Genomic DNA, 14389 nt, shown 5'->3' with positions numbered 1-14389 from the left:
CTCCCTTCCTTCCTTTCTTCTGTTTTAATAAATATCAGCGAGTGTGTGTGTTCATATTTATATCTGTGTGTGTGTGTGTGGGTGTGTGTGTGTGCTTGTCTGTACTGATATATTTCTGCATGTTCTCTCTAATATGTGTGTGCATGTGTCTGTAATGTATGTGTGTGCGTGTGTGCGCATGTGTCTGTATTGTGTGTGTCTGTGTTTGTAGTATGTGTGTGTGCATGTGTCTGTAATGTATGTGTGTGCGTGTGTGCACATGTGTCTGTATTGTGTGTGTCTGTGTTTGTAGTATGTGTGTGTGCATGTGTCTGTAGTGTGTGTGTGTCTATTGTGTGTGTGTGTGTGTGTCTATATTGTGTGTGTGTGTGTGTGTGTGTGTATTGGGTGTGTGTGTGTCTGTATTGGGTGTGTGTGTGTGTGTGTGTGTCTATATTGTGTGTGTGTGTGTGTGTGTATTGTGTGTGTGCATGTGTCTGTAGTGTGTGTGTGTGTGTGTGTAGTGTGTGTGTGTGTGTCTGTAGTTTGTGTGTGTCTTTATTGTGTGTGTGTGTGGGCGCAGCGTTGTCTCTCTTTCTGTGGAGACCGCGTTTCACCCACAGCGTTTACAGCGTTCACCGAGGCTGACGATCCATCGTCTCCCGGCCATGTTTTATTAAGAGCTGTCTCCCTCCGATCGATGAAGCGCAGCAGCCGCGCCTGCGGTACACAGCCCTGTTAGCGAGGTTAACCCTCGCCGCGCTGGGGCGCCGCCGCGGACGCCCGCGAATGAGGCCCGCCGTCCGCTCGGCGCCGGAGGCCCGCGGCGGTAAGCGCTCGGCCCTGTCTGCGGCCGCCGGGCGACCTCGCCGCCGCCGCGCGCTGGAGCCGGTGTGCTACCAGACGGAATGGCACAGGTGACAGAGGCGGCGTGACAGCGCTTATCTTGTCAATATTTTGAACAATCTTTACTACTTTTTCCCCCCAGATTTGCCATTCCCAGACATACTGTATCTGGAGGCCCAAACATGTTTCCTCCCGGACAAAAAAAAAAAAGCTAACCCAACAAAAGAGGAGTGCTGAAACACACACAGCGTTTCAGTGGTGTAGCGTGTTTCATGAACTGGCTGCAGTCAGCACTGGCAGCGCGCTCCATTTTATTGCACTGTATGCAGCAGCTTTATGTACTGCTGTTATATGCATTCTCTGGTTAAGTGCATAACCAGTCACAGCAGTCCTGAGCTCGTGCAGCTCTCAGGTCTGGGCTTTAATTCCAGCTCCCCTCCCTGGGAGATGCCATGGCCCCATTGTTTGTTGCCCCAATGGGGTCAGACATGAATTCCAGTCCTAAAGGGCTTGTCATTGGTTCTTGGGCCTGTGCATCAGCCAGACACCTCACCAGGGAGGCGCCCAACAAGCGGTTACCTGAAGGGGGCGCTGCTGTCTCGGCCCGGCCCTACCTCCGAGGCAGGAGGTGTAAGGGAAGGGCGGGAGCTCGGAGCCCCGCCTTCGCAGCGGCTCTGGATGCGAGAGCGCCCCCCTCAGGCGGTTTCCGCCGCGCTCCAGCGCTTGGCGGCGGGCGAGACCGTTCCCCAGCGGCGCGCCGAGGTGTCCGCGCCGCCATCTGGCGGCCGGGCGGAGGCGGAGGGACCGGCAGGGTGTCCCGCTCTGCGGGGCCGACAGCAGGAGCTCGTGGGAGCGGAGTGGGGGGGGGGGGGGTTGTGGGATTGCCTGCAGCGTCCCCTGGAGGACTGAGAGGGAGAGGGAGGGGGGAGACAAGAAACGTCACGCGCCGCAACATGTGACAGGCGCGAAGACTTGCGAGCCCCCGCAGGAGAGAGTACAGTGTGGGTGTGTGTGTGTGTGTGTGTGTGTGGGTGTGTGTGTGTACAACTGTATGTGAAAATGCGTGTGTGTTAGCGCGTGCGCATGCCTGTGTACTTGTGTTTTGCATGAATTAAAGTGCGTGTGCGTTTGTGTGAAACTCTTGGCAGTCCACTCTTGGGAATACTACCCAAGGCCTTTACTCTGGGCCCTGACAGCAGTCGCCGAGGAAGGTGAAGGTGCGGTGGGGGGGGGAGGAAGGCCCCCGATGGTGTTTACGGTCAGGAAGCCCCGTCACCGGGAGCACCGCGCCGGAACTTTCCGCTGGCCCCCCTCCGCCGGGGCCGCTGGAGCGTGCGACAGCCAATCAGTGTCTCCGCCACGTCCCTGCAGGAGGGGGGAACTGGAAAAGTCAGCGCCGCAAAAAAAAATTAGCCGTCGTTTCGGTTAAAGAGCGCGGCGTTCCCAGGCGAGCGCGGAAAAGGACGGCGGGCCGCCGTCTCCCGGGACGCGTCCGTCCGAGCGTTTCGGACGGTGCGGCCGCCGCCGCCGCCCTCGCCGCCCTCTCCCTTTCCGGCGGCAGGGAGCCGAAGCCAGCCGTCACGGCTCCGCGCGGCTCTGCTAAGACTCTGACGCGCGCTAATCCGCCGTCTCTCTCCACCGAGAGCCCCTTCCGTCTCCGGCAGACGTAAAGAGCTCTAAAAGCGCCGCCGGTTTGATCAAAGAGGGGGATTATCGTTCCCGATGACTTCCTTCGGCACTTCGGGAGCGCAAATTAAACATTTTTCAGTCGGGCGCGTTTGTCGCTCCGCGAGATGAAAACGCGGCGAGCTTTCAGGAGCGGCTCTCCCGTGGCTGCGGGCCCCCGTGGAAGTGACGAGAGCCGGCGGAGTGATGGATGTTTCCGGAAAAGACACCAGCTCTCCTCGCCGCCGCCGCCGCCGCCAAACTGTTGGAAAAAAAAAAAAGAAAAGAAACAAAATCTTTCTCCTGAGCGTATCCTTCCTTTGTTATATTGTTTTTATTTTTCCATTTTGAGCCAAGAGTTACGTTCGGCGAGCGGCGCCGTACTCTTTCAAAACTCAAACGGATCTTCAGAACCGCGCGGAACGCCGCCGCCGCCGCCGTCAGGAGATATTTGGGCGCGCGAGCGTAGCCTGGGAGCGGTGGAGCGGGCCGGGTGGTGGGGAACGCCAGTAGGAGCGCTGGAGTGGATGGCAGAGGCTGGCTGCTAATTAACAGCACCCTGCTGGAGACGGGTTGTGGGGGCAGCGGGGTGGGGGGGGGGTGGGGGGGGGGAGGAATGGGTGGGGGTGGGGGGGGGCGAGGCCGCCCTGCGGGGCCCACAGCTGTGAGAAGGAGCCCCTCCGCACAGCCAGCATCACAATGTGACTGGCCCCGCACATTCCAGTGTCAGGCAGGAGTGGAGTGTGTGTGTGTGTGTGTACGTGTCTGTGTGTATGTGTGTGTTTGTAAGTGCATGTCTTTGTGTGTGTGTGTGTGTGTGTGTGTGTGTCTGTCTGTGTGTGCGGCGTGAGCAAGTGAGAGAGAGAGAATGTATGTGACGGGGGACGGACGATCACAGTCTTGCAGTCGAGTTGTGGAAAGGTAGCAGTGCCCCCACCCCCCAGCGCTTCCTCCGCCTTCCTCCCCCCCCCCCCTAGACTAGCGCTCACTGATCATGGTAATGAGCTTCAGTCACAGCTCAGGGTTCAAAGGGCAAAACGATTATCAGACATCTCCTTATTAAAAATGTAACACGTCGCCAGGGCGGCCATTTTCAGCTTAGCACTTCTAAAGCACAATTAGCAGACGAGAGAGGGAGAGAGAAAACAATGAGGAGACAGTCGCGGTAATACCATCAATAATAACACTTTCCACAAAGCTACTGTACAGAATCTGGAGATTATATCGCAGAAGCTGAAGTCTAGGGCCCGGTTAGGAGTGGCCGGGGGGTAGGAAAGATAGAGATGGAAGGATGAGAGAGAGGAAAGAGGTAGAGCATGTAGGCAGAGCATGAGGACATCAGCACGCCCATCGCTGCTCCATCAGAGGGGGGTTTTTATTGCCTTTATTTGTTATGGGGAGGGGGGGGGGGGTGGTGGTGGTGTGAGCATAAGCCAGAGTGACAGGAAGCACTTGATTGGCATTAGGGGATAATGAATAGGTGTGGGGGCAAGCGGACCGCACGCTGCGATGACGCCCAGGAAACGGAGCGCTAACCGCACCTCCCCCGACCCCCCCCCAACCCCCCGCCATCTCCGCGCGCGGCCGGGACACGGCGACAGCCCCGGGCTGCTTCTGACATTGTCAGAGGAGCACGCCGCGCGAATTACAGGCGAATAGAGGGGAAGGTTTCGCGGCGATATTCCCGCACACCGTTCCCTTAAAGAAGCCTGTCACTTTTTTTTCGCCCTCCCCCCCCCCTCCTCCCCCCCTCCCCCCTTGCTTGTTTTTGTTATTTATGTCACAGCAGTTTCCTCTGTAACGCTTCTAACACAAGCCGCTTTTCTCCGGGAGAAGAAGAAAATAAAACTACCGGGACGAAAAGAGAGAGAGAGAGAGAAAAGAAAAAAAACGTTGGCGGCATTAATGTGGGGGAAAGCGTTCCCGGGATCGCCTTTATCCTCGTAAACGGCACCGCGAGGGACGGGCTGTGTGATGGCTCGCGTTCGGGTTTAGGGTTTAGTGCGCCCGCTCTACGGGGTGCAGTTCCCCCCCTCTCCCCCCAGCTCGCCGGTCCTCAGGACCGTTTTGCGGCCGATTCCCAGGTTATTCTCGGGTTAAGTGCAGCGGCGCGGAACCGGAGTACCATACGGTTTCCCTCCCTTTCCTGCGCGTGTTTCCAGGTGCCAGCCGCTCGTTCCGTCGAACGGGAGCGAGGTGAGAAGCGTGGCGGCCAAAATTCAGCTCGTGAGCGAGGAGCCATTTTGGTGCATTTCAGCTGCGCGGGCACATCAGTCTGGTACGATGTCTGTGCCCTCCTGTTAGACGACAGAGCGGCAGGCGCTCATGCTACATTTCACGTTAGCTTGCCCGCAAACAGAATGGAACGGCTCTCATCGTTTTCCAGCGAGGAGGCATCGGTTAAACTCAGAAACAGAAGAACAGAGGAGACGAACCTAAAGATTACTTCAGAACTGAGCAGGAAGAACAGACAGGCTTCCAGACGCTGGTCGGCGAGCAGCACGTCACACTTAAACGGGAGCTGCTGCTCCCTGCCCGTTCCGGGGTCAAAGGGCAAGCGCTAACGGGCTCCGCTCTCTCTCTCCCTGCAGATGGCTGCCCTGCAGAGCCCGTTCTACGGGGACAAGATGAACCTCCTGTCCCTGTGCCAGAAGATTGAGCAGTGCGACTACCCCCCGCTCCCGCCCGACCACTACTCTGAGAAGGTGAGAGCGTACCTAGCCAGGAGACGTCAAACAGAGCCGCGGGCCTCGATAGCCAACCCCTTCGGCCAGGCCAAGAGTCTGATGAAGGTTTCTTGGTGGAGGGACTTTGGTCTGTAACAGACTTTAGTCTGTAACCAGTTGAAAATGAGACCTGCTTAGACCACCCAGACCGGTGCCAGCCATAGCATACACAGCAAAGTGGAAATGGTACTAAAGATTTAAAAAAGCCAAAACAATCCCAACTCATCTACAGATAATTTTTTAGGTGGCCATTTTAAGACACAGTGCTATCGTTCTTATCGTTATCATTCTTAATAACTATTAAAGAACCAAAGAATACAAATACTGTAATACTAAGCTTGCTTTATTCGGTTGAGATTTTAAATAGATTTTAATTGAATAAAATACATTTTTTAATTATCCTGAAACAACAAAGCTCTTACACTGCCTGCTACATGAGGACTTGGTGTTTGTCTTCTGGAGACCATATTGTTCATGTAGGTAACATGGAGATTTACAGTTTAACCAATCAGCAGTATGTCAGTTTACCCGGCTGCCAATCAGGGGTGAATATCTGTTATAGAACACTTTCCATGTCAAATGTCCAGTTGTTTACAAATCTGTAGATTTGGAAAAAGTAAGTATGCACCTTTAACTTATGGCTTAATGAATGCAAAACAAAAAAAACAATTGCACAGGGTATTTATACTACACAGCGATATTCCAAACAGGGTCTGTAAAACTCTGGGTTGCTGTTCGTGAATTTAAACCCAAAAAAAAAAAGTTTTTCTCATTAGCACCTCCAGTTGTAGCGCCGCTGCTCCTGCTCACGACGTGCCTGCTGAAGGATGCTATTTAAAGTGGAAATGATTACAGCGCGGGGCAGCTGTGCGCCTGGGATTGTTCCTCAAGCCCCCTCTTCATTTTAATTGTCCTCTCTCCGCTAAATAGCAGCCGGTTGCGCTCCGGGCCAGATTGCATTGTGGGTGCAGCTATTTCTCCAGTTAGCGTCTGGGCACGGGCGGATCGGCGTCACCCACGGCGACCGCCTTGCGTGGACGGCAGGGGATGGCGTAAGCGCAGGAGGAGGTGGGGGGGGGGGAGGCTGGGATGGTTGGGGTGGCTCCAGAGGCTGCAGAGCCCAGTGACAGCTACCCTCTGCGGTCTGGGCCCAGTGCCTGTGCGGGACGCTGAGGACAGACCTCACGCGGCTGTGGAGCTGTGGAGCTCTCCCGCCTTTCTCTGTCGTCAGCAGTATCAGACAGAGGGGGAGTCTGGATCTGTGCCCCCTCTGTACGGGAGGAGAAGCCGGCCCCACGCTGGAGCCGGTGACAGCCCCGCCCAGCACAGCACAGCCCCACCTGCCCTCCTGAGCAGAGTGTGTGGAGCTGTCCCAGCACAGCGAGGGACAGGGAGAGACACACACGCACACACACACACACACACCTCACACGCACACACACACACACCTCACACACACACACACACACACACACACACACTCACACACACCTCACACACCTCACACGCACACACACACACACACACTCCTCACACACGCACACACACACACACACACAAACACAGTGCAGCTCTGTGCCTCCCCCTCTATAGCTGCAGCTGCACAGTCTCCCAGACAGAGCTGTCAGCCTCCCTGAGGTCCGGCAGCTGCACACGCTCAGTCCAGCGGGCTGGCAGGGAGGCAGGGGTGCGAAGGAAGAGCTTGGACCCGCTTCCACACCCCCCTCACCCCAGCTGCGGGAGTGAGGAGCTCTGTACACTACAGGCTACTGCACGTCCTGCATTTTCATACTCCCAGTTTTTACCAACCGGATCTCATCCCTGTTTTTCCTCCCAATTTGGAGTGGATCCAGATGCACAAATCATATTTGTTCCCATGCTGACTGTATTTACGCCCTCCTCCTGAATGCTGTGCTGTCGGCCTCCACTTCAGGTGGGCTTGGCGATAGCAGGCTTCTGCCCCTCTCTCACCCAGAGCAGTTCCCCTTGCCTACCGGGACAGGGACAACGCAGGCGACTTTTTGCCCTCCCTGCCTCCCCCCTCTGCGGTTACGTGCCGCCCCACGAGCCCGTCAGCCACAGCGGGCGCCGGCGGCGCACTCCGAATACCGCGTATAGCCTTCGGTCGGTGCCGCCGCAACCCGCCCGGCCGGCCTCACACACACGCCGTGCATTCTGGGTGTGAATGAAAGCGTAGGGGAGGGGAGGGCAGAGAACCAGAGCAGAGATTGATGGCAGAGGTGTCCCGGCGGGTCCCCTGGGTGAGGTAACGGGGGCGGTGGCGGGGGGACAGAGGTGGCCAGCTGTCCTGGCGAGCAGGGGCCGGCCGCTCTGACAGGACCGGGAACAAGTCCAGACTCGAGCCTGCGGAGGTCCCTGCGGAGTTACTGCAGCACACAACCCGCTTTCTGTCTTCCTCACTCTGTCCGTCTTTCTCTGTCTCTCTCCATCTTTCTCTGTCTCTCTCCCTCTTTCTCTCTCTCTCTCCTGAACTCCTTCAGCTGTGTGACGTGTTACTGTAGCTTCTCGGCTTTTAAGGTCTGAAACTCAACATTTTGCTACAGCACATTGTTCTTTATGCTAATCTGTGTGAATAACAAGCTCAGTCTTGCTTAAGGGTATCGAGATGTTTTGCAATCCTCTGGAATGAAAGACATTTAAATTATTTTTTTAAGTGATCCGAGTACCAGGAACCAGGCCTCCGACACAGAGAGAGAGTGTGTGAGAGCTAATTTTAGCTGTTCCCCTGGAGTCTCAGCCTGAGCATGCTCTGTATCTCCTCAGCTGAGAGACCTGGTCAGCATGTGCATCAACCCTGATCCAGGTGAGCGCCCGGACATCGTCTACGTGCTCCAGATCGCCAAGCAGATGCACCTGTGGGCCTCCAGCACCTGAGGTCCCCCGCCCCCCTCCTCCCAAACCACCACCACCCACCCACCAGCTCACCTGTGGAGAGGCAGGAGATGGGAGACTGTGGTCAATTGCGAGTCAACCTCATGGTCTAACTTGAATTGAGTTTGTTCATTTTGAGAGAGGGAGGGAGAGATGCCATGTTGTGTGTGGAGAAGCTTTGACGCGAGCGGACTGCGTTTTCCCTTTTCTTTTCCTCGGAAAGCCACTTGTCTTTATCGAGGCCCTCTGTAGTCGTCTGCGTCATGCGCTTCGTTCAAATTTCTCGAGCGCAGCGCAGCGATTGGTGGAAAAGAATACGAGGGCACGGTGCCGTTCCCCCGTTGGCACGGCAAAAAGGGGTGGAGCTTATGCTTGTGCAGTGGACACAATTGGTCCCGCCTAAAGGGTGAGGTGAGATATTAGACAGGCTCATGCCCGCTTTCAGAGCAGTGCGCGCTGACCAGGGGCGGGGTCCTGGCCGGCATGCGCATACTAACGACGCCATTTTGAAATATTGCCTTTTAAGTTTTCATTCTTTTGCTTTTTTTAACGCTTTACTTTCTCCAGTGCAACATAGCCATGTGTCAGAAGGACTGCACTTATATGTACAAGGATGTGGTTGAAACGCCTGGTGGCTCCAAATGATTTCTTGCTTGCTATGGATTGGCGTTCCCCCTCTGTAGGCCGGAAAGCTGGGGGAGTTTGAGCCTGGTAATGCTTTGCCGAGTGCTGCAATTTCATATTGCATTGTTGTAGATGGATTTTAAAAATAATATCTTTAAAGCTTTTATGCAGGCCTTGTTATGAGAAGTATTTTTCTACTGTGAAATTAAGCATAATAAACATGGATTATTCTAACAAGACACATTAAGACGTATAGCTAATAAAACTTATCTAATCTGAGTGGATTCTCAGATGTCATGATGCTTATGTATGAGTATAGAAAGCCCTTCCTTTGTCCATATGGGCCAAGATGGTGAGGTGTAATTGGTCCTCCTCTGTACCGCAGACCCTATCCCTTCCTGTGTCCAATGAAAACAGCGATGCTTCTTGCACAAATATTACAAAGATCCTGACCAATCAGTGGTTATCCTACAAGGATTGAGTGGGGAGACTAAGTGGACATCTTTGAAGACACTGTGTGATCAGCTAGCAAACTCAACACTAGCTAGCTGCAGCCAGGTACCCATTAAGGAAAGTTTCAAGGAGGACTGATCAAAAACGAATATTTAGCCAACCCTGAAACTCATCAAGTCCTTATAATCCATTAAAGAATGGTCAAATATGAATACAAGATTACTACATGTTGTAGAGACACCCCAGGGAGTGGCATAAATAGTGCCTAGCACTGTGTAATAAAATGAGGCTTGATATTGATTGCTACATTAGTTTAACTGAAGAAGCAGAACAGGAGAATTTTTTACGTCCCATCTCCAGCATAGAGAGCATCTTCACTGGTCTCTGCCCTCTCTAGTAAGCTTGGCTAGCTAGGCCAGTTCCCAAACCACAAAACCAATAGAGCACATAAGACTAAATCTTTTAAAAAGTCCAAGGTCATATACTTCTGTCACTCCAATAAGTGTTCGCACTTCCCGGAGCGAAGACAAAACTTTCCGTCGCCCTCCTCGCTGTTCCCCCAACAGGCGAAAAGTCTGTGCAGCGCGGCTGAACTTTTATCTGTCGGCTAATTGATTGCAGGCTGCAGTTAGCAAGTTCCAATGAGTTAATTGATTGCAGCTGTGCCTTGTTGTCCTGGGAGCCCATCCACAGCTCTACTCCTGGGGCTCATTCCAATCGCTTATTTTATCCGTCATGTCACCTCGGTCCTCGCCTGACCCGGGGAAAAAATCGAGGCCCACCATCTTTAAGGATGTTCCAACCCATTAAATGCTCCTTGAAGGAGCTAGGAGCAAGGAGCTAGGAGGCTCCCGAAGGATGCTTGAGCAAGGAAGCACGAGTGCATCCTTTGCGCGAGTATTCTTTTCGGAACGCGTCGACCTGTGGATCCACCTGTCCCCATCTGCCGTGTCTGTAATTTACGTGGCTTCAAAACGACGCTTGACTGAACGAGGACGTTCCGTTTGCCTGATGCATGTTTCCACGATTCCTCAATCCTCACATCCTTTCCTTGCGTCCTCTGATGGGTGGAGCAAGGGAAGGATGCAAGGAGGTAAAAATAAGCGATTGGAATGAGCCCTTGGTCTAACCACGACACATATGAAATGCAAGGAGCTGGTTTTAATGCCTCGATTGGATTTGTACCTGTTTTACTTTGTTTTTGCATGTCACATCAGGGTCTTCAAAGGTGTACACATAAACTGCCCTCACTGTGTCTCCCTAAGGATCCATTTACACATCATCTCAAGATTCATGGCATTGATTCTCTTGTGGGGCTGGTTTGAAGGCGATCATGTGATCGTGTGTTCACCGTCGCCGCCGAGACGACCGCCGTATAATGATGAAAAGCTTAATGAGGGAAGCTCTCAGCCGCGCGGGTACACCGGTCATTAATATCAAACACACCTCCACAGCTACACTGAAAAATGTAAGATGGCAAATGTTCATTAAAAATCAACTACAATTTCCTCTGTTTCCTGTTTTTTTTCCACCCCCCCCCCCCACCCCTTCATCCCCTTCCTCCGTTTAATAAGTTGCGTGCATCTTGATCGTGTCAAACCTCATCGAGGTCCCTCTTTGATCGCACAGGTGAAGATGATGAATGGAATCCCGGTCCTGGCCGACGCGCGAGGGGAGGAGCGCGGCGCGGCTTCTCGCCTTCGCTGCGGCGGCCGCTTTTAAACGTCGCAAACAATCGCGCGGAAGTTTCACCTCGTGAGAAAAATCGACGCTCCGCTTGGGCCCCGCGAATCCGGCGCTCATAAGCCAGTGTGACCGCCTACCCGCGCCACCCCTTCAAACCTTATAAACTAGGATACACATCATCATATCGAAATGTATACCCAACACAGCTAACAATGATACCATAAACTGCAAAATGTCAGGCCGAAATGTCAGATACGCTGCACATTTCTATGGTTCTGACCTTTCCCTTGCTGTTCTTTACGCACTTATTCATTAGACCGGCGCGGCCCGCACAGGCCGGCATTGATGTAGCGAACTGGCCAGGCGGAGGCGCGGACTGTCGATTCCCGGTTTAACCGCTGACATTTGCCACGCTCGGCGACCTCTGACCCCCTTCAGAAGGAGGCTCTATCATTCTCCGGCCGGATCTATGGGTGCGGGGAAGGCGGTCAATAAACGCGCTCGAACTCGTTTGTTTTTAGGCTCCGAGCCGGCCGAGGCGAAGCGGATATATTCGAGGACGGCGGGATATCGAACGAGGTGGAAAAAAAATGTAATGTTCTCACGGACGCGTGAGCTTGCTCGTAGCATAAGCTTTCACTGTAAACCAGAGGGACCATATGATATCTGTAGCGGGGTGTTAACAGGAGCCCGCGCGGGGAATGTTCCGGAATCGGCGAGCGGTCTCCAGGAAGCGCCCGCCGTCCACACCGTGTCTGCGACAACCTCTGGGAGCGGAGGGGTCGCGACCTCTGGCGGGGCGCCAGTCGTGCCATGCTTGTACCTGTAGCTGCCAGAGCTGTTTGAGTGTGGAAATGGAAATTACAATACGTTAATGCGATTCACCGGGGGGGGCGGGGGGGGGGGGGGGGGGGTCCGACAGCCATTTCGCTGCAGGAGGCAAAAATAAGTTAACCTATCGGACGGGTTTCTGGCAGCAGCAACGCAGAGGACAGAGGGGTCAGTGCTTTTGGTCAGCTGTGGCGGGGAGATGGGGGGGGGGGACTTGACTGGAGTAAGCAGGAGTTAAACACCCGGGATGCGAGGGCTTGCTCGGTGACTAAAGGATTCCTGCACAGCCTTCAGTGCACATCTCCTCTGTTCCCACTGAGTGCACAGGCAGCCACTGCTGGCAGGGAGTCACTGAGGCCCACTGCAAACAAGGGGCTCTGAATCACCGTGCACAATCATAATCTCTCTCTCTCTCTCTCTCTCTCTCTCTCTCTCTCCCTCTCTTTCTCTTTCTCTTTCACTCTCTCTCTTTCTCTTTCACTCTCTCTCTCTCTTTCTCTTTCACTCTCTCCCTCCCTCTCTCTCTCTCTCTCTCTCTCTTTCTCTTTCACTCTCTCCCTCCCCCTCTCTCTCTCTCTCTCTTTCTCTCTCTCTTTCTCTTTCACTCTCTCCCTCCCTCTCTCTCTCTCTCTGTCTGTATGTCTCTCCCTGTCTTTCTCTCCTTCCCCCTCTCTCCGTCTGTGTCTGTCTTCCTGTGTCCGTATCTTTCTCTCTTTCTCTCCGTCCCTCTCTCTGTCTCTCCCTGTCTTTCTCTCCTTCCCCCTCTCTCTCTGTCTGTCTTCCTCTGTCTCCATGTCCTCCCTCCCTCCCCCCCATCTCTCTCTCACACACACACACAGGCCTGGCTCACTTTTCTCTTCACTGACAGCCTCTGGTCATATTGGAAAGGTCCGTTCCTGTAAATGAACTTTATTCCTTTTTTTTGAAGCCATAGTTAAACCATACTGGACCACATGCACACCTAGTCAAGCTACTCTTTTTTAAGTACTGTTTTTTAAAAAAATATATAAATTACTGATGCATGAAGCCTGTCAATATCCATGGGTTTTCATTTTCTCATGGGATCATCTTGGGTGCTCCTTAACCCTAAGAGTACCCTCTGACATCACATCCCCTGTGGAATCTGTGGGTCTGTCGCTAGTTCAGCGCTCCACTGTTCTCTATTGAGTTTTTGTTTAAATTAGAACAAATCCAAGCATGCTGCATTATCGTGCATTCTACACTTATACTACACACACCAAAGCTGAGGCAATAACAGAATTTGGGATTGCTTATGTAGTAATTAAAAGAGTAACGGGAGTGACTGGAAGGGATTAAACAGGTCGGCAGCAGACCCATTATAATGTGCGTTTGTGGTAAGCAGTAACGGTAACCCTGCTGAAGGATTAACTGGAATTCGCTCCGATTCTCAGTCTCTCAGGAACACACTCAAGCTCATTTAATTTAAAAATAAAACAGGCATGACGACTAATTATAGATAATTTTGCTCCCAGAACAAAACAAAAAAAAAAAATACTCACCCACTTGCTGTGAAATTCTAACAAAGAAATGCATTCTCAAGCAAAAAAGAAAGAAAAAAATGATTAAATGTTGTATATTCACAGAATATATGAAATAAATGTGAATGCATTATTGTGTTTCAGACTAGTTCTAATAAGTATTATAAATATAATAATTATAAACCCTCTTTTAGCCTGAGGATATACCCACAGGGCACAGGCTGGTTTCAAAGCAGCGAGTTAGTGGAGCTGTAGGACTTCTCATCTGAAATATCTGCTTGTTGTCTGGTCATCAGCTTCTCCACCTTACTCACGACAAGAACACAAACGAGAGCACAGAACTTGACTAGAACTAGATCTTTCTTTCTGGAATCGACAAGGCGTACAGATATTAAAAGGCATACAGACATTCCACTCATGTTGATATTACTTAGTGATGTATTATCAGTGATGATTATTAGCATTGCAACTACTCTGGTCAATAATAACACTTAAATTGTTGAATTGTAATGAATTATTATTAACGGCTGTGTGATTTAAGATGCATTTGAGCCTTGGACACAGTGCTGCATGGAGGGACGTGGGCGGGACGGGCAAGACCCTGCTCCTCACTCACCCGTGAACTCTCCCATTAACTTCAATTAATGTGATGGTTCATCCGGGCTGGACTGCCCTGTCACGGCCAATAGTAGAGTATTTATCTGATTCTGTTCTTCGCCTGAGAATGATACACAAATTCAATTAAAACTGACCTATTTTTAATGACAAGGATAGAAATTGTGGGGGGGGGGGGGGGGGGGGGGGGCTGTTGAAGATAATGGAATTTAGTCATTAATTTCTTTTTCATTTTGGTCAAAACATTGATTGTGCATGAAATGATCCCTGTAAAAGTTTCCCAATCCATGTAGAATGTACCTAATATTACATGTAACTTTAATTATAAATAACCACTTTTTAAAATGCTCAACTCAGTTGAAGTAATAAAGGCATGAGTACGCCAGTCCCTCATTTAACATCGGCATCAGCAGTTCTACTTCTATAAATCTGTAGGCTGTTCATTTCCATGTATATTGTACATGACATTGAAAGTTTTTAGCCCACTATTATAAGTGTTAACTGATGTTGCGTTAGGCTGAAGTTAATACACCGTTAACTGCATGAATATGAGAATAAAAGTGCTCCACATAA

General features: G+C 52.0%; 1 protein-coding gene across 5 annotated transcripts in view; it reads left to right on the top strand.

The window, feature by feature from the left end:
* The window catches only part of LOC118206618 (serine/threonine-protein kinase Nek6-like), a 61696-nt gene extending 51003 nt beyond the window's left edge, over window positions 1–10693 (top strand). For 4 of the 5 annotated variants that reach the window (XM_035379500.1, XM_035379497.1, XM_035379499.1 and 1 more), the window contains 2 exons: window positions 5082–5195; window positions 8001–8111. In XM_035379500.1, the coding sequence (XP_035235391.1) occupies window positions 5082–5195; window positions 8001–8111 (225 nt within the window). Of the gene's footprint in view, window positions 1–5081; window positions 5196–8000 lie in introns of all 5 variants that reach the window. The other variant, XM_035379501.1, reaches the window with a different exon arrangement.
* Window positions 10694–14389: the final 3696 nt, after the last annotated feature.

Source organism: Anguilla anguilla, chromosome 10 (genome assembly GCF_013347855.1).
Source record: "Anguilla anguilla isolate fAngAng1 chromosome 10, fAngAng1.pri, whole genome shotgun sequence".
Classification (NCBI taxonomy): Eukaryota; Metazoa; Chordata; class Actinopteri; order Anguilliformes; family Anguillidae; genus Anguilla; species Anguilla anguilla.
Note: the sequence above shows the minus strand (reverse complement) of the source record. Positions and strands in the feature narration are given on the sequence as shown.